General features: G+C 36.7%; 3 protein-coding genes and 3 non-coding genes across 6 annotated transcripts in view; 2 read left to right on the top strand and 4 right to left on the bottom strand.

The window, feature by feature from the left end:
• Nucleotides 1-26588, top strand: part of LOC110439541 (NACHT, LRR and PYD domains-containing protein 3-like) — a 601035-nt gene that overhangs the window by 321967 nt on the left and 252480 nt on the right. The gene's annotated exons all lie outside the window — the stretch shown is intronic.
• On the top strand, nucleotides 1146-16740 carry LOC141381678 (uncharacterized). The gene is made up of 3 exons (XM_087249314.2): nucleotides 1146-1175; nucleotides 1843-1989; nucleotides 11145-16740. The coding sequence occupies exons 2-3, from the start codon at nucleotides 1905-1907 to the stop codon at nucleotides 12011-12013; spliced, it is 954 nt and encodes a 317-aa protein (XP_087105440.1). The 5' UTR covers nucleotides 1146-1175; nucleotides 1843-1904; the 3' UTR covers nucleotides 12014-16740.
• The window catches only part of LOC148682231 (uncharacterized), a 155180-nt gene continuing 132180 nt past the window's right edge, over nucleotides 3589-26588 (bottom strand). Inside the window, exon 2 of the mRNA XM_088650395.1 lies at nucleotides 3589-5421. The gene's annotated coding sequence lies outside the window, so the exon portion shown is untranslated. The remainder of the gene's footprint in view (nucleotides 5422-26588) is intronic.
• trnak-cuu (transfer RNA lysine (anticodon CUU)) lies at nucleotides 20312-20384 on the bottom strand. The gene has a single exon. It is a non-coding gene; the product is annotated as a tRNA-Lys (tRNA).
• Nucleotides 20546-20619, bottom strand: trnan-guu (transfer RNA asparagine (anticodon GUU)). The gene has a single exon. It is a non-coding gene; the product is annotated as a tRNA-Asn (tRNA).
• trnan-auu (transfer RNA asparagine (anticodon AUU)) lies at nucleotides 20730-20802 on the bottom strand. Its single transcript has one exon. It is a non-coding gene; the product is annotated as a tRNA-Asn (tRNA).

The raw sequence follows: 26588 nt of genomic DNA, 5'->3' as shown, positions 1-26588 counted from the left end.
ATGCTATCCATGGGCCACCGCATTGCCCCTGATTGCTCACCTGATGGATGTAAAAGCAGCATATTTATATGCACCAATAGAATGTGACATTTTTTATAGAAATGCCAGAAGGTTATGAGTAGGCCCACATAAAATCTGTGTGCACAGAAATCCGCAGAATTTTAGCCCATCATTGAGTCTATTTATTTACTTGTATAAATGTGTGTACATTTATTTATTTTTTCAGTTTTTTATATTAATTTCAGTAATATTATTAACTAATATGAAAATGTTTATTTAATTTATCTACAATACAGTGTGTAAAGTAATATTTTCTGTCTTTTAGTAGAGATATTATAGAAGAGACTTGCTTTGTTTACCAAACAAGTAAATCTAGATAGATTTGCATTGTAAAAAGTTTTTAGTTAAAATACTCCCAAAATAAAACCACATAAATCCGCAGTTTTTATTTATTTATTTATTTTTTATACTAAATTCTCAGAAGAAGTAGCAAAAACGGTCAAGATTCTGTTTGGCCCTAGTAATGAGGTAAAATCTGAAAGAAAAGAGAAACCGGTGTGTAAATTGAAAATAATCACTTTATGGACTTAAGCAGTCAGGCAGGAACTAAAACAAAATGTTGATTACTTGGGTGAAGACATTTTTGCCCCATGTATTCTTCAGTATATCTTCATTTGCATTCAGCAGAAGAAACTCAAACAGGTTTGGAACTGGTAGAGATGAGTAAATGACAGAATTGTAATTTTTGTGAACTACCCCTTTAATGCTTCTTTAAGGTAAAGTTAAATATGATTGCAGAAGATAAAGAATGACAAGAAACAGACACTAAGAGACAACAATTCATATATAAAAAACTCAGGAAGTTGTAGAAATAGGAAAGACTTTAATCACAAGGATGAGATTTAGTAATGTGTTCTAGACATGCAAGTCATCATAAAGTGAATTAAAAAGGTTTTTCAAAATTATCTTTAAAATGTTTTGATCAGCTTCAAATACTAAATATGTCTGTGTGTGTGAGAGAGAAAGCTGATATAGTGTAAAGTGAAAACGAGGGAGAAATTTATCAATAAGTCATGACTCATGACAGTAGCAAAAAAAAAAGACTTTTATTTTGGCGGGGTGCTGTGACGTCACAAGGCGGCGCCGCTTTTGCGCTTTATTTCAACAGGAGAAAGGTTTGTTTTCAAGCTTTTACACTTATATAAACCGATTGATTAAAGTTTAAGGTTTTTTCATCCGATGCTAAATTATGTACCTGCTGTTGACAATATTATTTTAACCCTTTATACAACGTTACTATTTTACATAGAGGTAAAGTTGGTTTTATATTTGCACATTCTGACTTCCACTTAATATAATTTCCTAAAAGTATTATTTGCAAACTCTAAATATTGAAATTATATTAGCAGCAAATGACTATCATGTACAACATTGTTCACTGTCAAATAAACAGTGTTAATGTTGTTTTTAATTCACACTTGCACCGAATATTCAAAGTAACATGGTAAATAATATAGAGACTTCTAAATGAACGAGTGTGTAAATATAAAACTAACTTTATGCTTTATATTACCTATATTGTTTGAATAAAGCAACAGAAAAGTGTGTAATAAGTGTCTTAATGATGAATGTTTACTTGATTTAATAGCGTAATATCACTCCATTCTAAGTATACATCACTATATAATAAACGGAGTACTACTTTTAATCAGCTCATTGTTTCTTGCTCGGACTCACTCTTTTACCTGATTTCTTTTTAAATACTCTCATATAAAGAAACTGTTGTAGCAAGTGTTGAAGTTATTTTTTTTTTCTGTTCATTGTTTTATTCATTTTAAACAGGAAGTGTCCAAACAAAGAGAAAAACTCCTGCTGAAGTGACTGATCTCCACACTGTTATAAAGATGGCGTTTATTAAAGAGGAGAGTGAAGATGTGAAGATTGAAGAAACATTCACAGTCAAACAGGAAGATCTGCAGGAACAAACAGGTTGATTTTCAATCTCAAAGAACAACTCAGTCATTTGATCTTCAGATATATTTTAATAATAAGAACACTAAATTAATCCATCTTGTAGCCCTGAGTGTGCTGCCTAGTTCTCCTAAATGCACATAAGCACTTATTAAAAGAAAGTAATAAGTTTCTTTTGTTACTTGTTCTCATGTCTTTTGTCATTCTTTTATGTATTATTAGTCTCCCATTTTCTCTACCTTCTTAAGGTTATTGCTATTCTTGTTCTACTGTTTGTAAAGAGTTCTTGAGCACAGGCGCTATATAAAATTTATTAAAAATAATAAATTAAAGTTTAACTGAGCTGACGATATTTGACCTACAGTATTCTCATAGAAGATATCTGCTATTACGGTGATAGTGTTGGCTTAGTAATTTCCATTTGCATGTCACGTTGATCACAATTCCCTTTTTCCCCTCAACTTCTTTATGGGTTTAAACTTGTTTCTAGTAGTTGTTACTAGTTCTTACAGATTTTATCTGAGTTAGAACACACAAGACTCACACATGAACATTTACTCAAAGGAGAAGAACCACCAAAATGCCTTTATTGCAACAGAAACCAAACAGTTAAACATATTCTTGTGGAATGCCCCATTTTTAATGTTATCAGACAACAATATTTATCTGGAGAGACTTTAAAGGAAATATTTTTAAACGTGAATCCATCTAAAGTTGTAGAATTTTTATCAAAAGGAAATCCTAAAAAACTGTTTTAGATTTTTATCTTATATATTATCATTATTATTTATATGTTTTACCTTGTACATTATTTATTGCTGTTGATGACTTTTAATTGTTAGAATATTTTTACTTGATCTATTTTCCTTTTGCCATGACATAGCCATAGAAGCTGAAATGACAATAAAATTAAAACTCTCTCTCTCTCTCTGAGTTAGAACTAAATTAATGTTATAAAAACTAATTATCAGGGCTATTGTGTTTAAACAGGGTTTATGCGTGGTTGTAAATTACAAAATCAAAATTTTAGGCCTTCAAAAGTCTTAAATTTACTGAAATGTTGTGTTGTAGGTCTTAAATCTTTTTAAACAAGTCTTCATTTTCCTTTGTTCATGTTTTGCTGCTCAATCTGGTCAAACCCCATTCAATCACCAACAATCCATCTCAATAAAACAGTAAACTTTTTATTCAAAAAGCTCATTTTAACTCCATTCTAGCTCCATGTATTCACTGCTGAGGACAGACTGTTGTGCATATTTTTTTATATTGTTTTTAAAACTTTTAATGCATTTGTTAATTGTTTTTTTTTTTTTAAGAAAATTTATGTTGGAAAAAAGTAAAGTAGAGCTTGCTTGTTTTTACACAATATTTAAGATCTTTTGCTAAGAAATATCTAAAATATTAAATGTTTTTATTATTCGTTTATTATTGTATAATTAAATGTATAAAATTATTATTATTTATTTTTTGATAGGGAAAATAAAATCCTTTCTATCTGGGCCATTTGAAAAAATCTTTAGCCCTTTATGAGTCTAAAATTTCATTCATAATGGTCTTAAAAATGTCTTAATGTCTTAAATTTAACTTGGTGAAACCTGCAGAAACTCTGGTTTAAAGTATGTCAGAAAACGTGGATGCCCCCAATATTAAATATGCTGAATGAAATGGACACTAAAATAATTAATTATTATAAAACATTGCACAGTATTCTAAACTATATGATGTTGCTGTGGAATGACATGAGACAAAACAAACACATTATAGTGGAACAATAACGTTTAGCATTGCACTGACTACAACTGGCCAAACTAGTCTAAAACTAGTCTAAAAAAGACTTTTGCTGTTTAAGAAATGGATTACAGCATGCTGATGATATGCAAACATTTGAGCGTGAAGTTTGTCAGTATTGACCAAATTCTTGACGTACCAGCAGGCACCGCCAATGAAATCTTTTTGCTTGAGACTTTTTTTTTTTAAAGGATGAATTTTTAGATCCTAAAAACAGTGTTATGCTGCTTAGGCATGGGACAGTTTACGAGGTATACCTCGGTTTGAGAAAAGTCAAGGTTTTAAAACCGCCAATATTTTCAGCTGTATTGTTCCTACAGTATATACTTTTTAAAAATGTTTAATTTTAAGTTTTTTAGGACAACAGTATCTCCAGGAGAAAATATATCCAAATTATGAGGTTTTAAATTGTAAATAAATCTGTATTTTTAAAACAAATGAAGACAGCAGATGTCAATTATTCATTTGAATGATTTTGCCAGACATGTTTACTACTCCAAGATATTGTAAAAGTTTCTCCAATGAAAATATTTTGTTCAAAGGGAAAAAGTACAGTTAAACCATGATATTTTTATTCAAGCTTATCATACCGTCAGAATCTTATACTGGCCCATGCCTAATGCTGCTTGATGTTGCAAAGTCATATTTTCTTATTTTATTGTTTTTTGTATGTATAGTCATGAACACATTTGTTTGTGGAGCAAGTTTATTAATCCTGGTCATTTCTCCAATAGGCAACTGAAGTTCTAAAACAATAGCATATGAGTTCAGGGCCCTGTTTCAGAAAGGAGGTCAAGTAAAAACTCCCAAAAAACTAAGCCAGTTTCTGAAAGAGATGTAACTTTAACTGCGAGTCAGTTACCATGGTAACTTACCATGTGAACCTACCTGGTCAGTAGCAGGTTTTATTCTCTAAACTCGTGAGTTTTTGTCAGTCTCCTTTCCTTTTTCTCGCTTAGCCTTACGCCTGTTTCACACCGCAAGCCTCAGCGGCGCGTGAGCAGAGCGTGAGCAGCGCGCATGTCGAGCAGTAGCAGCACGCAGGCGTTTGCCTTTCACCCCAGCTGCGTCTGCAGCGCGCAGCCCTTCGGCAGCTGCTGCAGAGATCAACCTATATCTGTCTATTCTATCTAGTTACCCATGTCTCTCTATATACAAATACACCTTTTAAACTTTTCATCTGTCCAGCGGCAGAATAACAGCTCGTTAATTCATGCTCGTGCAGATGATGAGACGGACAAAAGTAACCAATGCATGCCATTCTTTTACTTATTTTCGTGTTGTCAGATTCACAGAGCAAACAGCTCCCGGTAAGAATAATTCGACTGAACATAAAACAAAGCCGATTAAAACTTTCTTGCTCTGCTCAGCTGCACAAAACACAGCGAGCTCACATAATCCAGTATGCGTGTCGAACTACGCTACCCACAATACACTTCGCCATGGACTACAAATCCCGTAAATATTCTGTTTCCCCTCTCCTACAACACTAGTGTGCAACTTAAGCAAAACTGATACTAAAATTGTTTTACATTTGGTTTTGTAGTTCGGGCCTAAATACATGTTTGTTGCCATTTTAATCGTTTTAAGTTCATTTGAATGAATATATGTATAACATTTGATGTTATCAACGTATTTATTGGGTAAAATTGCTACTTTTTACTGTCATTCAATGTGTTTTGGTCATTCTCAATGCACTGTCACTTTAATTGAGCGTGAGCAGCGCGTCAAAAATAGACCCAGCGCCGAAACTATCGCTGCACTGCTGCTTCGCCGACGCTCACGCCTCGCACTGACGCTCTGCTGCTGCGTGCGGTATGAAAGCTCTAATCTGTTAACATGGACGCCGAAAACACACGCGCTGCTCACGCTCTGCTCACGCGCCGCTGACGCTTGCGGTGTGAAACAGGCGTTACGTTTCCAGCCACCTGTTTTTAAGTGCATTTTGGATGGGCTATGAGCATAAAAAATTGGTTGATGGAAACGTCATGATGCACATAACTTTTGAAATATTGGCATAAAAAACATGCGCATAACTAAGTAGGATAAACTTTTGAAATATTGGCATAAAAAACATGCGCATAACTAAGTAGGATAAACTTAAACTTACGTAAACTACGCAAGCACCTTTACTGAACAAATTCCAGTTTGTGCATTAAAAAAGGTTGGTTATAAGAGATTATATGATGATACAAATGTGTGTGAATGCACAAACCAGCAGGCTGAGTACACTGCAGAACGTCTAAAATGTTGTTTTGGTCATTCTAAAACACCTTAACCATTTCGGTATTCATGTAATTATATTATTAATGATCTCCAGAGCGTCTGGAGTGTGTCAAGAGTGTCTGTTCTCTGCGTCTCATGGCTTCAAACGCCACCACTTGTTCATTGTCCTCTGAGGTGAAAGTCATTTATTAAATAAGCAAAAGATTCATGTAACTTCTTCTACCGTAATAAATTCTGTTTTTACTGTTGATACTTGTAACCAGTTAATCAGGAAGTGACGATTTTGTTCTCTTTGATTCATTGGATGGAAACGCTGATTTATTTGCGTATTTTTCATGCGATATTCCAGTTTTGCAAATAAATTTAGTTCTCATTTTTGGATGGAAACATAGCTATTACCAACATTTCAGTCACACAAAGAACAGTACGTTACTTATGAGAATGGCTTGGCCTTTAATAAATAATTAGCTTAAAATTACAGACCTTCGACAGGGACATGTACTGTAACTAGATTAATGGGATTATTACTCGTTCTAAACACTATGTTTTAGTTCTGCTTACATTCTTATTATTCAAATATTTATATTTTTCAAAAGTCTTCAATTTTTCCACAACATACATATTGAACAACAAATTGACATGATACATAGCTACAGACATATTCACACCCCATAAAGAAAAAGGGAGAAAGAGAAAAATAAAAATTAATTAATTGAATCAATAAAAATAGATAAAACAAATTAGTAAATTAGGGATAAACTCTCACTTAGTATATTATAACCTCTGATCGTTAAATGTAGGATAGGAAAGGCTGCAAAACCTCATTAAACTTTTTTGTAGAGCCTCAGATAGTGTGCTCAAGTTTAAGTGTGATAATACTTCTAATATCTAATGTTTGTGGGATGGCGTTTTTTTTTTGTTTTTTTACACAAGAGAAGAATCAGGCATCTGGCCAATAAAAAAGAAAAGGCAATGATTTCTACGTGATTAGCTGACAGGTACATTTTGCATTGTATTATTATTATTATTATTGTATTTTCAAATTATTTCTTTACTCACTGGAATCAAAGCACAAAGTAGTGAGCATAAAGACACTGGATTAGACGTGTGCTTTTCCATCAGTAACCAAAGTGGGGCCTCATCATTACAGATGTTGGACAACCAGAATATCAGTTTGTGTAAATTAGCCACCCAATAATAGAATAAGAAATTTGGCATTGCCAATCCACCCATCCCCCCCCCCCCCCCCCCCCCCAACCCCTCATATGTGAGAAATTTCTTATCCCAGAGAAATGTAGAAATATAATTATTCAACTCCTTGAAAAATGACTTGGGAATAAAAACAGGCACAATCTGAAATAGAAACAGTCTTGCCAAATCCTAGCCAAAGATAAAGGAACGGTTGACCACCACGTCATGTCTCGTTTGGCTTTGTCTAATGTCGTTTTAAAGTTATTATTGAACAAATCCTTATATTTGCGTGTCACACTCACACCCAGATATACAAATTTATCAGGAATTACTGAAAATGGAAGGATTAGAAGGACATTAGCTGTGCTTTATCATTAATAGGGAAAAGGAGATTGACTTTGTATCCAGAAACATTTGCAAAGTTTCAAATGATTGTAAGAGTTTTTTTAATACATGTATCTTGATTTGACAGAAAAAGAAGATGATCATCTGCATATAGCAGGAGCTAATGTTCTTGTCCCTCTCTGAAAATTCCTTGCAAGCCATCGGAGTTCATTAATACGGTTGCAAGAGGTTTCATGGCAGTGTCAAAGAGCACAGGGGACAGAGGGAAGCCCTGTCTCATTCCCCTAGAGCAGGCATGTCCAAACTCTGTCCAGGAGGGCCGGTTTCCTTTAGATCTAACCCTAATCAGACACACCTGAGCTAGCTAATCAAGCTCTTACTTGGCTTTCTTTAAACATCCTTGCAGGTGTGTTGAGGCAAGTTGGACCTAAAATCTGTAGGATTAACCATGGTCAAATATGCATATAACTCCCTTTCCTTCTTGTCTATGGGCTTGTCTCCCTTTCAGTGCTTCTTAGGCTACCAGCCCCTCTGTAGACTGATTTCATGAGGCCATCATTTTAAAAACAATATCGAGGCTGCGTTGGGAAGAAACCCGGAAGTATCGCCTGGAGTCACACAGGAACATTGTGTACCTGGCTGTAATCACAGTCATTTCTGGTGGGCACCAGTGAACACTGGCAAATCAGCGCTGTTTAAGAACACACTCAGTGGCACCTAAATGTTAGCGGGAAATGGACATTTTTAAAACTTCAGTACCGGGACAACACTATTACAGACAACACGAGGGTGTGAGGGTGTTTTATCGCTCACTCTGTTACATAGGCTGAAGCAAGGATTCATCCCCACAGTGTTTACCTGGTACCGTGAACTGAATCCTAGGGGGACATTTAAGCGTATTATTCTTAAAGAGAGTGTAATTTCATTTGATGCCTAATCTGCTTTTAATTGTTTAAATTAAACTGAACTAAATGATATTACAGTGATTGTACACCATCTGCATTTACAAATCGCGACAACAACTGGAGGGTTGTAGTCCACAGCATGTTGTTGCAGTGTTTACAGTGCTGATCCTATACCTCCAGGTTTTTCCCACTGCAGCCTAGCTTTTGTTCTTTAAAATGGTGACCATGTGAAATAAGCGTATTCTCTTCCCAAGAACCAGATACCATTTTTAACTCATGCATTCATTCATTCAGAGATGCCTCTAGACATGGAGTATCACCAGAAAAGCACTGGCAATAGGAATGAAGCGTCTGCCACCTCTATACATGTGTGGTCAGAAAGTCTGGTTGTCACACAGAGACATTTTTAGGGTATGTGTGAAACAAGAAAAAAAAATAAAATGATGGCTCAGCCGACGTAGCACTAGGTGGAAGGTGCGTTTATTTACAGTGCAATCCAATGTGTCCAATCCATAAAAATAAAAAAAATAAAGTAGACTATATATATATATATATATATATATATATATATATATATATATATATATATAAAATAAACAAACAACAAAACAAACAAATAAATAAAGTAACAAAATAATTATATACAAAATATTTGCTATCCAGAATTTTCAAACCAACCATTTGTCACTACTCGCACCTTCTATCTCCTACGACTCCCCCACTGAACTGAGCTATTTATAGTGAGTGACTCCACCCAGTTTGGATTAAACCATATTGAAGGTAAGTATAAGGTAAGTATGGACATAAACAAATCTTTAAGGTAAGCATTTCACACTTTCATACACTTCATTTGTATTACCATATAACTTAAAACAAAAATTATTAATTAGCATTTTTACATGTCATGAATAAACTCCTTTTTTTCATTGTTTTCCATTCTTTTCATCCTCCACATTCTTTTCATCCTCCACCCGGTAGATCGGCTGGTGGAGTGAATGTAAGTTATGTGTGTGTGCATGAATACGTGGGTGTACAGCTCTGCTGCAGGCCAGTGACAAACACCTTTGTCACATTACCTCCCACCTCTCCTAGATTGCCGACGTGAGGCAATCTTGACAGGTAATCTGCTGTGACATTGCTCTTTCCTGCCTTGTGTCTTACATTAAACTTGAAAGGCTGCAGTGACAGGTACCATCTGGTCACCCTGGCATTCTTGTCTTTTATTGTATTGATCCAAGTTAAGGCTCTGTGACCCGTTTCTAGGGTAAACTCTCTACCCATCAGGTAGAATCTCAAACTGTCCAGTGCCCACTTTATAGCCAATCCTTCTTTTTCAATGGTGGCATACCTGGTCTCTCGTGGCAACAGCTCTCTACTTAGGTATAGGATGGGGTGTTCCTGACCTTCATCCTCCTTTTATTAGTTCCATAGTGAGTCTTAAGGGAAAGACAGGGGCCGTTCTTGAGAGAGGGGGTACTGTCACCGTACCTCACGCTTTTGCTCTCTTCTCCTGTTCTGGGTTACAGATTATCTCATATCATCTGCTTTTATTTTCAGTCACAGGAGCTCTCGTTTCCCTTTTTGCCTGTTTATACCACATAATTTCCCTTCATGTTTGTCAGTATGTTATCGATCATTTGTGTGCATATTATTTTGTTACTCACCCTGTATTTGTGTCCAGGACCGCTAGTGAGTGAGTGTCTGGTTGTTTTTTCCCATGACACTTTATCAGCGCTCACCCGACCGGGTGTTTACTTTGATTTTTGCTTTTTCCGGTTCTCACTCCTCAATAAACCCTTGTTGTTTTTCTGCATTTAATTCAGTTCTTTTTTTTTTTTTTTTTTTTAATTATGACACAAGTATTTTCTTTCTTATTTGTGTTTACAGGTCTTTAGATTTTGACATGATGTCTTGCTTTTGAGGCTCTTTTGGTCTACTTCACTTTGTCAGACAGGTCCTATTTAGGTAATTTCTTGATTGAGAACATGTGGTAGTAATCAGGTCTGGGTGTGGCTAGAGAACTTGAAACCGGTGGGATAAATAAAGTTATGTTTAATGGGGAAAAACATTTTCACACAAGTCTGTGTAGTTCAGTGTTCTGTCTTCCTTTTAAGAACAAAAATCCTCATTTAAAAACTGCACAATGCATTTAATTATGATATCTTTGTCTAATATTTATATTTGTTTGATGATATGAAACAGTTAAGTGTTAGTATTCTGCATTGCATTTGTTACATGCAGATTACTAAACCAGAGAACATTTGTCATCTAAAGGTGCAGGTTTAAGGCTTTATGCAGATGTTATGCAGATATGTCTCATGTCTGTGGGGCAAATATTCTCAGAGATTCAGCTGCTTTTCTGACAGGTTTACCATTCAGGCACAGAATGAAAAAGCATTCCTTATCTGCTTTACAAGTTTTTCAAAAACATGTTGTTTTGTTGTGATTATGAATATATACAAATAGAAACTGGCCATTTACAGCTTTCAAATTTATGTCTCATCAATATGACCAAAATTATCTGGGATTAATCATATAAGAATCCGCTTAAATGTGAATGTGTGTAATGGACACCAGGAGGTTAATATGACAAGATCAATCTAAATATGATCTGCTGTTTTTACATTTAATGTGCATCAAAATTAAAGTTTTCACTTTCTTTTCACTGAGAGTTTTAATGATTTACTAAAAGCTGAACTTTTTTTTTTATTATTTCAGACCTAATTAAAGAGTATGAGAGGAGTAAAGAGGAGGAACATCATGTCAAAATTGAAGACAAAACTCATTTAGAGACTGATGGTATTTTAAAACTGAGAGACAAGAATCGTTTTACCTGCACTAAGTGTGGGAAGAGTTTGGCAAACAAAAGCAAACTTAAGATTCACTTGAGGATCCACAATGGGGAGAAACTATTCACATGCACTCAGTGTGGGAAGAGTTTCAACCAATCATCAAACCTTAATCAACACATGAGGATCCACACTGGAGAGAAACCATTTACATGCACTCAGTGTGGGAAGAGTTTCAGCCAATCAGCATCCCTTAATCAACACATGAGGATCCACACTGAAGAGAAACCATTCACATGCACTCAGTGTGGGAAGAGTTTCAGCCAAATATCATACCTTGCTAAACACATAAGGATCCACACTGGAGATAAACCATTCACATGCACTCAGTGTGGGAAGAGTTTCAGCCAATTATCATCGCTTAATCAACACATGAGGATCCACACTGGAGAGAAACCATTCACATGCCCTCAGTGTGGTAAGAGTTTCAGCCAATCATCAAACCTTAATATACACATGAGGAACCACACTGGAGAGAAACCATTCACATGCCTTCAGTGTGGGAAGAGTTTTAGCCAATTAACATCCCTTAATCGACACATGATGATCCACACTGGAGAGAAAGAGTATATGTGCTTGAAGTGTGAGAAGACTTTTATTACAGCTGCAGAATTGAAACGCCACCAGAGGGTTCACACTGGAGAAAAACCGTACAAGTGTTCACAGTGCAGTAAGAGGTTTGCTCGCTCAGGAACCCTGAAAACACATGAGATGATTCACACTAGAGAGAAACTGTAGACATGATCAGTGTGTACAAAGTTTCACTAAATCAGGGCAGCTTAAGAAACAAAAACAAAAAGGCTAGGACAAAACAACCAGTAAATCCTGAAAAAAATGAGAAATCAACAGATGAAAAATCCAAGACGGACGGGATAGCTGATAGCTTGTCACCTATCATTGCAGCAATATTTACAGACATCAAAGCTTTCCAGAAGAATGTTAAATCTGATTTAACCGCCTTCCAAGATTCTCTCGCAAAAGATGTGAAAATGGAATTAAGTAACTGTAAACAAGAAGTCAATCAACAACTGGATGACCTTATCACGGACCTAAATGCAACGACAGAAAAGGTCAACGAAGTGGAGCAGCGAGTTGGAGAATTTTGGAGGAGAACATTGCTGAGATGAAAGAAATGCTCAATCAATCCATTCAAATACAAGAAAATTTAAAAGGGAAACTGTGAGATCTAGAAACACACTCCCGTAGAAATAATAATCAGATTTTTGGAATCCCGGAAGGAAGCATTCTGAATGAAAAGGGAATTAAGTTCTAAACACCACCGCCGGCAAAACTTAAAATCTTTTTGGAAAACGGGCCGATTATGTACAATTCAATGACGGAGGCATCAAGAGATCTGAAAGAAAAAGGACTGATAAACAGCGAATAAGAAACTATTATAGGAATCCCTGGGAAAGAGAAACAAAGACCTTGGCAAAAGGTTGGAGTGACATGGAAGAAAAGTAAGGAAAAACATCAAGCGAAGATCCGGGAAAAACTATGTGAATTTCAAAGGGACAACACTAGCTTTGTTTGAAAGGGTAAAACCTGACAGATCCTAACAAAAAACTCTAAGAGACTGGTAAATCTTCTTGACTTGATTCACCGATAATGGACCAAGGTTATAATAGTTTTGGATTTTTCATTAGTTTTAGTTTCTATTTCGTTTTGACTTTTTATTTTAATTTTTTTATAATGTATTTATTAATTTTTAAGCAAAACAGATACAACAACAAACAAGTGAACAGAACCTGGGGAGAACGAAAAGAAAGAAAAAAAAAGAGGGGGGGGGGGCATTAATTAAAGTAGCGATATTGCATCCTTGTTAAATCAATCCTCTGATGATTATGGAGGTTATGTTTAAACCCATATGTAACAAAAATGGATCCCACCTCTCATGAAATAAAACATCTTTGCCATGTAGGACACAAGTTAAGTAGTCCAGTGGTACATATTCAAGTATTACCCTGTGCCATAAAGACTTTGTAGGAGTTTTGTCCGTTATCCAGTTCAGGAGAATACATTTTCTTGCACAAAATGTCAGAAACTTGCAAAGTGTTTTTTTATGCTTGTCCATATTAATCTCGTCGAATATCCCAAGCAGCATATGCTTGGGGTCACAACCAATATTAAAAGATAAAATTCCACTAATTTCTTGTTCAATCATGGCCCAGAACTTTTGAATTTCCCTTCAAAGCCAGAAACAATGAACCAGGGGCCTCATGTACAAAGACTTGCATGGAAATCATACTAAAACATTGCGCACGCACAAAGCTGTAAATGTGCGTACGCAGAAAAAAATTCAAATGTATGAAACACTGCGTACGCTGAATCCCACGCATATTCTTTTGTACATCCGAATGATTGTGACACTGGCAACATGCACGAGCACAAAACCCCTCCCTTCCTCCTCCCCCGTATGAATATGCTAATGACTCTACTTTGGCAAAACCCAATGAAAAAGCAAAGGCAAAAGCAAGCAAAAAGAGAAACTTTGAACAGAATGTGAATTGGTGGTGCTGCTTTCGGAGGTAGACTGGAGAATAAACAACAAAAGAAAAAAATTGAGTGGGAGAGTTTAGCTGATACGGTTAACACAGTTGGGTCTGAACATCGCACTGAGTGCATTAAAAAAGAAATTGTGTGATTTATATCTGTAAAATGTTGCAGCAGTCGTAACAGTCTCAGTGGCGCAGCTCATAAGACTCATGTCAACATGTTTTGACACGTTCAAGCATGAACTCGGTTCGAATCCAAATTGCAAATTGTGCTTTAATGTTTAGCTGGTCAACTGTATGGTATGGAAACCTTATATACCTGCTAGATGAACCCGTCTCATACAGCTGCCATTGCAAGGCTCAGACACTTTGTAAAGAGCAATTTAACACAACTGCCTCTAGGAGTCGCCAATGGAAATAAAACAGACACGCACAAAAAATGTGCGTACGCCTGCCAGAAAGCTGCCGTGAAGCTGCGCACATTCCCACGTTCAGTTCATCGTTAGTAAATCCAAACGTGAGCGATTCTGAGCGTGAAACCTGGCGTACGCAAAGTTTTTGTGCGTACGCAGCGTTGATACATGAGGCCCCAGGTCTCCTTCCTCGGTTTTACATTTCAGACACATTGGTGACAACTCCTCTTTAAACTTGTGCCTCCGGGAGGGAGAGATGTGAGCTCGACGTATAATTTTCAGTTGCATTGCTTTTACTCTGTTACATACACTTAGGGACATTGCATTTTTCCAAGCTTCCTTCCATTGATCATCTGTGATTTGTGTATCAAGGGTCCTTTCCCAAGTCTTTCAAGAAGCCCGTATTTAAAGAGCCACAATCCTTCAGGACTTTGTAGAAACAGCTTGTGGAATTGTGCCTGTATGAAAAAAGTTGTCTTTCCACAACTCAAATGTCCTGATTTTCGAGTACTGTAGTGTCTTTTTTTCACAAAGTCTCTTAGTTGCAAGTAGCGGTAAAAATCTTGTCGCGGAATATTATATTTATTGGTCAGTTGGTCAAAAGACATTAAATATTTCCATTAAACAAGTCATGTAATGTGGTGAGACCTTTTTGTGACCAGACTTTAAATTGTGGGTCTTCAGTTCCTGGCAGAAAGTCAAAATTATCACAGATGGGGTAAAGGTTGAGGTGAGTCGAGATCTCCCTTCCAAACGTTTTATAGATTGCCATGCTTTGATAGTACAAACCGTGATGGGATTATTGCAGGCCATTTTCACTGATTTAAGTTTTAAAAAAAAAGCAAATTTCTGAGAGGGATTTTACAGAGTGAACTTTCAATGTCAAACCAAACTGCACTGGGTCCTTTATGTATCCAGTCAGAAATAAAGTGCAAATGTACGCTTAATTGGTATTTTCGAATGTCTGGAAGGTCAAGACCAACTGCCAAGGATGAAAGCATTAAAGTTGAAATTTTTATTTATAAAAATTATATTAAAGTTGAAATTTTTAAATATGTTAAACCTTCTGGGGCCTACCTAAATGGAAATAGTGGTAGTGTTTGGGGTATTTGTTGTAAACTTCCTATAGGCATTGCCACTGATTTATGGTAGTTAATTTTATAACCAGAAAAATCTGCAAACCTGTCAATCATGTCTAAGAGTTTTGGAGTAGAGGTTTCAGGATTTACCATGAATATAAGAATGTCGTCGGCATATAGAGCAATCTTGTGTGGTTTGTTTGCTACCATAAAACCATTAATTATATTATTTTCCTGTACTGCTTCTGCTAATGGCTCTATTATTAAGGCAAACAGAAGGGGTGAGAGAGGGCAACCTTGCCTTGTTCCTTTCTCAATTTTGAACATAGAGGATCTACAGCCATTAGTAAGTACAGCACTAAAAGGCTAATTATACAAAGACCAAATCTATGTAACGTATGGAATAAAAAGGGTCATTCGATGCGATCAAACGCCTTTTCCGCATCTAATGAGATCACAAGACCTACTGATTGTTGTTTAGCAAATTGAATCACATTCAAAAGACGTCGCATGTTATTTACCGAGTTACGGCCTACAATAAAGCCGGTTTGGTCATCCTTTACTAATATAGGAAGAAAGCCTTTAAGGCGGGTGGCCAAAATTTTTGAAAGGATCTTCAGATCTACATTTAGCAGTGATATGGGGCGATATGACGAACAGTACTTTGGTTGTTTTCCTTTTTTCAAAATTAAGGATATATTTGCCTCTCTCAGTGACGGTAGGCGGCCTTTTCAGAAAGAGTCATTAAACATATTTAATAATGGATCCACTAATAAGTCTTTGAATTCCTTATAGAATTCACAACTAAGTCCATCTGGACTAGGTGCTTTCCCAGATTGTAAACTCTTTATTGCTGCTAGAACCTCATTTTTAGATATAGGGGCATTAAGGGGTAATAACTGATCTTCAGATAACGTGGGGAGATTAAGTGTCGAGAAGAAAAGCTCTGTGGTTTGTGTTGTGTCCCCATTTAGTTCTGATTTGTAGAAATTCTCAAAATAATCTTTAAATGTATTATTAATGAATATGCTGTCCATAGAGTGTTTACCGTTACTGTCTATAATAGATTGTATAGATTGAGAGTCGGATTTTTTCTTTGTTAGGTGTGCTAAATATTTCCTAGCTTTATCCCCATGTTCATACATTTTCTGCTTAGCAAAGTGAATTTTCACTTCTGCCTGTTTTGTTAAAAGAGAGACTAACGCAGACCTTTGCGCCGTAATTTCCTTTAGTTTAACAGGGCTTGGTTTATTAATGTATGTTCTCTCAGCATCCCTAAGCTTAGACTCTAAAATCTCTTTTTGTTCCGCTTGTTTACGCCTTTTACTATGTGTGTACGCTATTATAATGCCTCTAGAAAATGCTTTGGTTGTGTCCCATAATAAGGATGAATCTTCAGTTGAGACCGAATTGATGGACATAAAAGTGTTGAATTCCTCTGTAAAATATGTAATAAAGTTATGATCAGCTAATATAAATGGATGAAATCTCCAACCACTGGCTTTATTATTTTGATTTCCAAAGGAAAATTCAGTGAAAACTGCCGCGTGGTCAGATATTATTATATCTCCGATAGAGAATAGATAGTCTATTCTCGTGTGACAACTATGAACTTTTAAAAAATAAGTGTACTCTCTCTCTGCAGGGTGGCAAGCCCTCCAAATATCTACATAATCAAAGTCTTCACACAGGGCCTTAAGTGTTTTAGCCTGTACTGATAGTAACGGTTTCCCTGCTGGGAATTTATCAATAATAGGACATAAATGGCAGTTAAAGTCACCCCCAATGAATAATGATTCAACTCCCCAGTCTGCTAATTTGGCAAAGGCTTCAGTAAGAAAATTATTTGGGTGACCAGGAGGCCAATAAATATTCATGAAGGCAATTTCTTCCCCATGTAAAAGCCCTTTTAGAAGTACATAGCGCCCTCTAGTGTCTTTAATAACTTCCACCGATTGAAGTGGCACACCTTTTTTAATTAAAATAACTACACCCCTACTCCTTGAAGTAAAGGAGGAAAAATGGGCTTGGGCATAACACCCCTGCGAAAGCTTAGTATGTTCTTGGTCATTTAAGTGGGTCTCTTGAAGTAATGCAACGTCCACCCCCTCCTTTTTTAGATAAGTCAGGACCTTTCTTTTCTTAATAGGTGTGTGAATTCCATTAACATTCCAAGTACAGACCTTCAGATTTAACATTTTAAGTATATATTAAACATAATGTGACCCCATTTATATAGATAAGGTTGCATGAATATCGTACGAAAAGAAAGGGAAAAAATAAAATAAAAAAGAAGGGAAAAAAGAACGAAAATGAAAAAAAATGGGGAGATAAAAAAGGGATTCATCCAAGTATACAACAAATACAAAACTGGAACAATAGAACAGTCATTAAACATCAAAATATTTCACACCAGCTCTCGTTATGAGAGTAACTGTGAATTAGAGGCCCCTTAACGGCAAAAGGAACTACTAAGAAAACTCCTACCTAAATATTAAGCGGTAGTGCCGCTATAAACATCAGCATGGTTTTAATAAACCGAACAGTACGCCTTATTGGCCAATATTTCCCAAATACCCAGATAAATTCACAATATCTGCCTTCACGTTAATGTGTGAGTGTCTGTGGTATGAGTTGGCCGACTATCACGCAAGTGGTCTCCCATCTGGTGATTCAGGTACTATCGGTAGATGTTGCATACAACGAGTCTAGAAATGCCACAACAGCAGCTGGGTCATGAAACACCTTCACTGAGCCACGAAAGTTTACCTTGAGGAGGGCAGGGTAAATTTGCCTGTATTCCGCGCCTATGGACTTCAGGCGTTTCTTGACTTCATCGAACATCCTGCGTTTACGGAGAACGGACGCAGAGAAATCCTGAAAAATCATCACTGTGCTGTCTCCAAATTTTAAAGGAGAACCTCTGGATCCCAGCTCCCGCGAAGCATTTAACACACGTTGTTTGTCTTGGAAATTGTGAAATCTTACCAGGATAGGACGTGGTCGTTGTGTGGCAGGGGGTTTCGGAGCGTGGGACCGGTGCGCTCTTTCTAACTTTATACGGCCCTCTTTTGTTGGGATGGCGAGGGTCTCAGGAAGCCATGACTCGAAGAATTGCGTTGGATTTTCACCTTCTATGCCCTCAGGTAATCCGACAATTCGGATATTCTGCCGTCTGCCCCTGTTTTCAAGGTCGCCCTTTCATTCAAATCGTGCACAAGTTTCTCCAGACTTTGTAGTTTAGTTTTGAAAGGGGACAATTCGTCTTCCACCTCAGATATCCTGGTTTCTGCTTCTGCAATCCTTTTATTATGCTCGGCTAGCTCCGCGCGGTGCATTTGCAGTAGATGTGATATCGGGTCCATTTTATCATCTATGAGTTTAGAGATATTAGCTGTAATCTCCGCTACCACGTCCGACAGTGGGTTTGTGGATGAACTCGTGTTAGCGCCGTCAGGATGTTCGTTAGCCTCTTCACGGCTAGTAAACTGCGTTTTTTTTACGTGGCATATTTTTCGATTGCCTCAGAAAGTAGTCATCCATGTTCATACTGTAAAATACTGAGTCTGCGCGTGTAAAAACGTAACCTACTGAAAGTTTTAAAATAAAATATGACAACGTGACACTACCGCTTAACTACACACAGCCTTCCTTCAAGCCGCCATCTTGGAACCGGTAAAGGGATATTATTAAAAACATATTGATTAATAGAAACATAAAAATAAAATTAATTATAGGTACATGATTACAACACATCAGTTATAAATAATTGTTATTAAGTATAATAAATATATATTAGCAAAAGGCATGCATTTCTTTTATCAGATGGGTAATTATAACACATTAACACAATAGTAATCATAATAATAAACATTTAGCCGCAAAAGACAAAATTTTATTATTCAGAGCAGAATGACTGTAACACATTAGTTATACATAACTATAATTCATATAGCTCATTATTATTTAGCAGCTATATCTTATGGGTACATCATTGTAACAGTTATACATCATATAAACATAATAAACATTTAGCAACAAAAGGCAGGCAATTACAGCTTTTAATTTATTCTTACAATTCATATAGCTAATGAAGATTTAGCAGAGAAAGACTATAATTTTGTGTAAACTTTATTTTGTTTTAGGCTAAGAAATATGGGGGGAGGGGGCTGTTGATATAGAGGTAAAGTTGGTTTTATATTCGCACATTCGTTCATTTAGAAGTCTCTATATTGTTTACCATGTTACTTTGAATATTCGATCGGAATTAGCATGCAAATATGACTTGAAAACAACATCAACACTGTTTATTTGACTGTGAACAATGTTGTACTTTGATAGTCATTGGCTTCTAATATGATTTCACTGTTTGGAGTTTGCAAATAATACTTTAAAGGAGTTATATTATTAAGGGAAAAGTCTGAATGTGTGAATATAAAACCAACTTTACCTTTATGCTGTTGATGTGTCTACAAACGTTTTGATTGACACAAACAACTGTATATACAGTACATATGCATGTTCATATAGATACAGTTATTAAATTAAACACACATTCAAACAAATTAATGATTTCTGCAATCATATCTCAAGTCTGTAATGTTAAACAGGGTGCGGGTCGTGATCTTTAACACTATGCAAAAAACAGTGAACTTAGGGTGACTTTTGTTAAAATTCTTGTCATACAATAATAAATCAGCGTTAGGAGGCCAAGACTGTGTTATAACAAAAGACTACAATAAACAAAACAGCTTTTATCAGTAGATTTAAACGTTGACAAAAAGAACTTACCTTGATCTGTTATATTGTGCTGTGCGCTCGTGAGAATACAGCAGTGTTGTTATTCATTTGCATATGCCGCAACGCGATTGGCTCTCATCCATTCTGACAATAGAGGGCGAGAGCCAGATGATCCTGATCCAGGTAGCGCCACAGAGACTTAGTTAAAGGTCACCTACAGTGGTAGAAACGCTGAACTTTGTCTCAAAAGGTCTGCTACATGAACCCTTATGAAAGTTTGCTGTGAGAGAGACAGAAAGGTAATAGAAACGCCCAACGTGGGGCTCGAACCCACGACCCTGAGATTAAGAGTCTCATGCTCTACCGACTGAGCTAGCCGGGCAACTTACCTAAGACCTGGACACTGTTGACATCAATACCTTCCCTACCCGTGACAATCTTCTGCTAAATTCTGAATTCATCTTGTAACGCTGGACAGAACGAGGCCCAGGATCTATGCCCAGTGCACGTGTTAGCAGTTGCAATCCTGCAAAATGCTTAATTCGTCCCTGGGTGGGCTTGAACCACCAACCTTTCAGTTAACAGCCGAACGCGCTAACCGATTGCGCCACAGAGACTTACTTAAAAGTCACCTACAGTGATAGAAATGCTTAACTTTGTTTCAAAAGGTCTGCTATATGAACCCTAATGAAAGTTTGCTGTGAGAGAAACAGAAAAATAAAAGTAACGCCCAACGTGGGGCTTGAACCCACGACCCTGAAATTAATAGTCTCATGCTATACCGACTGAGCTAGCCAGGCTGTTGAAGAGCTTACTCAAGAGCTAGACACCGTTGACATCAATACCCTTCCTACCCGTGAGAACGTTCTGTTAAATCCTGAATTCATCTTAAACGCTGAACAGAACGAGGCCCAGGATCTATGCCCAGTGCACGTGTTAGCAGTTGTAAGGCAGCAAGAAGCTTAATTCATCCCTGGGTGGGCTTGAACCATCAACCTTTCAGTTAACAGCTGAATGCGCTAACTGATTGCACCACAGAGACATAGTAAAAGGTCACCAACAGTGATAGAAACGCTGAACTTTGTCTCAAAAGGTCTGCTATATGAACCCTAATAAAAGTTTACTGTGAGAGAGACAGAAAGATAACAGAAACGCCCAACGTGGGGTTTGAAACCACGATCCTGAGATGTAGGGCCCTATTATACACCCGGCGCAACGTGGCGCAAGGCGCAGCGCAATAGTCTTTTACTACTTTAAGCTTGGCGCAAGGGTCATTTTCAGGCAGTGCGCCACGCTGTTTAAATAGCAAATGCATTTGCGCTCAAATGTGCGCCCATAGGCGTTCTGGGGTCCGTTCTTCGTACGTGGATTACTCAGTTAGCTGGATTTGGATATTGACGATTTGACATGATCCAGGATCGTTTCGTTCTTCAAAGCTGATCCGAGAGTTGTTGTCATGGCAACAGTTCTGCTAGGTCAAACCTGATCGGGAGCAGGTTCAATTCCTATACACAGGATTAGATCGGCTCAGTTTAAGCAAAGATAATACAGAACTTATGTTCCGAATTCTGATATTTTCTTACAGTAGTAGTTATATACACTTGGGAAAATGGTACATATTTTTTAACTATATATATAAAGTTATAGTCATTAATAAAATAAATAAAGTTATACATATTAATAAATCGTATGCAATCTGCACCCTCGAAATGAACAAAGACTGCCATCTGGTGGTGCAAAGAGAAAACTTATTGGTATGAACTTTTTAGATCGCTTAGTACAAATTGTGTATAATAGAAATGCACAATATGTGACTTTTTTTAAAGCAATAATACATTTCAGCAGTCATGAACATGTTTTGATAGTTAATATGCCAGTGATTTGATGCTTCACAAAAGTTGCAGACACCTTTACCAATATGAAAATGCTTTTGTAAACAACCAGTTATTCTTTACACCGATTAAAAAACGGATACTATTATAAAGAAAATCTTTTCTAAATGTAGAACTAAATACATTGATTTGCATTGAAATGCATGATGAATACTCTTGTCTTGACAAATGAAAGTGGAAAGCCTGCAGCTCACAACAAATGTGGAAAGTTCTTGCGTGTCATATTAAACAAACCGTTTACTGCTAATTTGATGTAATTTTGCTCACATGGATAATTGAATATTAATCAGATGATGTCATTAAGCTGCTGTGCCGTCAGCCAATCGTTGCATTGCTGATCATGATTTCGAGGATCGATAGATCTGTCCTTCACAACACATCCAGCGATCTCAGATCAGTTTATCCAGACATTCTAATCTAATTCGCGAACTTGTTTGAAGAACCAAATTAGCGAGAGATCAGTTATCAAGATTAAAAGATCCGGGATCTGCCAAATAATCTTAGATCATTTAAGCGAGGTACGAAGAACGGACCCCAGGTCTAAAAAAGCAGGCGTGTTTTGGCGCGTTGCTATTTTGAGAAACTTCAAATAGTCTGATCTTTAGACCAGAACAAAGTCTGTCTATTGTCTTGCGCAAAGTGCGCCTGGCTTACACACTACACACACGATGCAATATGCAAATATCTTTACATATGAAAAAGATATAATATATTAAGGATATATAATAAGGATATATATATATATATATATATATATATATATATATATATATATATATATATATATATATATATAGTATATAAATATAAATGATTAAAATATTACAAAACATATTAATTTATAGCCTACATGAATTTAAAAACCACTGCCTTCATACTTTCTTCATCTCGGGAGGCTTTTTTAGTTCATTCAATTTTCTTTTGTATAATGTTATCATTATTAGCAGTATTTTTTATTATAGCCATATTTATATTTGTTCTATTAAAAACAAGCTTAGATTTGTCCACCTGTCAGGTTTTAGACCATATGGGGCATAGCGGGTGTATTTGGAAATAACTCAGTATTTTGACCAAACTTTGTTCTGGAAATTAGAACTGAATTTAGAAATAGTTTGAAACAACTCTTTGCACTTAACAAACAAAATTAATTATTTATAGGCTAATTGATGTCTGTGCGGTAAGGTTTCCCTATCCACGAGAAATTTTAGGGTACAAATGGTAGGGAAAATACAAACATGAAAATTTTACTTTGTTTTGTTTAACTCAATATATTTTTTATGTTTTATCTCACTTAGGTGATACAAAAAGCAGCTTGGCCACAGCATCCAAAGTGAAAACTTCTTGCAAGACACAGGGTGATGGAAAGAGCAGAAGATCAGTGATCAGACATAAGTATATTGATGCCCCTGAGAGGACAGATTTATAAATTAATGTTATATATAGTTGTTCTGTTTTATCATATATATATATATATGTGTGTGTGTGTGACATTAATAACTTTTACATTGTAACACAAAACATAAAAAATAGTCAAAATGCATGAGTAGTTTTGAGTCTATAAAATCTAAATGTTTTTTAAGCACCAAATCATTCGAATGGTTTCATGTAGGACACAAATGCCTCAAATGCAGCTTTAACATCATTGGAATAAATTATATTTTAACATATTCAAATTGAAAAGTTAACATATTAAAAAGGAATAATTATTTACAAGGTTACTTTTATATTTGCATTTTTATAAACTAAAGCAGTTTTGTCCCAAACCTTTGAAAAATAGTCCATGTTGTCTTTATATTTTTTAGATGCTTCATTTATTACTGATTTTAGTTTATGCTTTCATAATATGTAATTATGCATTTGAAGTGATATTGTGCTATTTTGCTACATAGTAGAAGTGAACTAGTTTTGTTCTGTGTTAAAGCCACAATGGCCCTGCATATAAGTGCTTTACTGGGACCTTATAGGCACATTTTGTGCCTGGACTCAACTTAGTATTAGTGGGACCTAACTATTTTGTTAATTACTAAATACCCACAGAGCATGCTTATAGGACATACTTCTGACCCAGATACTGTGCCCCAGTATAGCTATACTTCGCCCAGTGTGGCCATATACACTCCTCTTTGTGTGGACTTGCTTTGGGCCCACAGTGAACTTCTGTTTCGAGTGGGCCAGCCCACAGTTTGGTCTAGTGACATTGTATATGTTTTTGGTATAGACATGTTTGTATGGAAATTTGTGCACTAATACTGTACACTCAAGTACATGAAGGTGAGCTTAAGCAAACTGCATAAAACATTCAAAACTAAGAGAGACAATCTGCTAGTTCAGTGAGACGTCATGCAAAGTGGCTTCCGGGTCCAAGCGCTCTATTCAACTGAATGGGGAGACTCGTGAAATGGTAATAATAAATGTTTACAAAGCGATTTAGTTTCGAAAATCAAGATCACAACATATATGTCCATGCCTAATATACAATGGCCAGAAAGTAATTAATTTTTTTATAAATTGTTAAAATTCTGGTATTTGTGATGCAGCAATCCCAGAGATTGTTGCGTACACTGACTTCATAAAAAATTAACTTTAATGTGTGATATGAATAAAAAGTGATCATAAACGAATAATTTCTCAACTCAAACGAGTGGAGGCTTGGACCCGGAAACAGTATTACATACGTCACCAACACTTCACAACTTAACAAGTGAATAGAAAAGCATATCTTAATTAAGATATAAACTGTATCCCATTAAAATATTGTAGAAATTATCGTATAGGAATAGTTCCAAAATATTATGCTTCTATTTTGTCTGTATAAATGTGCAAGTTAGACTGATTTAGATCAGAAGTCCACTACATGTTCATTAACTGATTTCACAGTTGAAAGTGCTACAATTAACATAAAAATACCCTAGTCAGCACAGCACAGCACCACTTCACTGCTCTTTCTGTGACAGCCAGGGGGCTCATGCAGGATTTGAACCCAAGACCTCTCGCAACCTCAGCGAGAATCATACCACTAGACCAGGGGTCTCAAACTCAATTTACCTGGGGGTCGCAGGAGGCAAAGTCTGGGTGAGGCTGGGCCGCATAAGGGATTTCACAAAAAAAAAGTCCTCAAATGTCATTATTAACAGTTTTAATTATTTCTTCTGTACATGAAGTGTCCTGAACATTAAAAGAACATTGAGTGAAGATTATGAACAGTTCTTCTGAACATGGCATCTTTTGCCTACTTCTTGCTGCCAGAGACTTGGCAGCGCTTCTTTTCACAAATCTGAACCACATTTGGCTTTAGAGCAGAAGCAGTTGAGACCCTCAGTATGGCTTGAAGATGATCATCATTAATTCTAGACCTGTACTTTGGCTTATTGAAGTTCAAGGTGGAGAATAACTTCTCACACACTTCTCACACACTCAAAACTTCCATTCCCTCACCTAAAAAAAAAGGCGTATATATGTATAAATAAAACACCCCCACCCCACTCCAGTCACATCAGTCTGTGCCAGTCTGTATCTACCTATAATATATATAAGATGCAGGCTGTAGCTAGGTAGGTGGCAGGCTGCAGATAGGTAGCTAAGTGGCAGGCAGGGGCGGGAACAGCTTACCTTGGTTCTGGCCGGCGCGAGTTCCCTCCTAAACACTTCCCGCCCATCACAGCGTCTAACACAGGGGCGGGGTGCGTGGTGACGTCACCGGCATCCCCGCCCCTTTGTTTACACGGCGGGCGGGGAATGCCAGTGACCGCTGTGTACGGATAGAATCAGCGGAGCGGGGAGTGCTCTCTCTCCCTGCTCCGCTGATTCTGTCAGGCCCCGTTTACACTAGTGCGTTTTAGTTGTAAAACGGCGTTTTAGAATGAAAACGATCCGCGTCCACACTCGCGTTTTACCCAGCGTTTCTGAACTGCTCTCCGTCCACACCAAAACGCTGAAAACGCACATCACGTGACCACACACACTTTGGCAAGCGCTGCAGCCCATCTACCCAGATGAGAGCTCTGCTAGTCGGACTCCTCATCAAGCATCTCCCGCTGGATCTAATCTCACTATATTTATTAAACGTGATATTTAATTAATCTTGTTGTCTTTATCTAACGACATATTCCCTGACTTTGGTCATTGGAATCTATTACTTGCTCTCACGTAACGTGTTTTGGCTGAGCGCAAAGATAAGTTAATGATTAATGTAACCACGTAGCCTACATTCTGTATATTGACTGATCGCTTGCCTTTATTTCCTATAATGTATAAACTTATTGTATGTTATACTTTTATAATGGCCATTATCGATTATTAAAACTGATATTCAGCAAAAGAGAGGGTATGTTTCGTATTTTCACTGAAATTGAAAGGAGGCAGTTGTTATTGGCTCCGTTTTGATATAAATATCCACACTGTGAAGATGACGCTCATGCAGCACGACGCCTCAACATTTCTGCTGTCTGTTTGGTTGTTAATATTAAAATAAAAATAGGTAGTTCCTTATATCAAGTTTACATTTTATTGTTGAGAAAGTGAAGCAACGTAGCCAGGGTGATGTGAATGAAGTTATAAAGTACACGGTTCCCTGTGAAGATTGACGCGTATCCTCGGTATGTTTTCCATATCAAACTGAGAAGAAGAGTTGTAGCCTTGATCAAACTTGCGAAGTCTGAACTTACATGGAGAAGATTCAGGACTGAACTGTGTGT

Source organism: Danio rerio, chromosome 4, assembly GCF_052040795.2.
Source record: "Danio rerio strain M-AB ecotype USA chromosome 4, GRCz13ab, whole genome shotgun sequence".
Taxonomy (NCBI): domain Eukaryota; kingdom Metazoa; phylum Chordata; class Actinopteri; order Cypriniformes; family Danionidae; genus Danio; species Danio rerio.
This window is presented reverse-complemented; position numbering and strand designations above follow the sequence as displayed.

Coding starts and splice junctions, on each gene's coding strand:
- LOC141381678 (XM_087249314.2), top strand. CDS start 1,905: ATGGCGTTTATTAAAGAGGAGAGTGAAGATGTGAAGATTGAAGAAACA. Junction 1,990..11,144: donor AGATCTGCAGGAACAAACAG/GTTGATTTTCAA, acceptor TTATTATTTCAG/ACCTAATTAAAGAGTATGAG.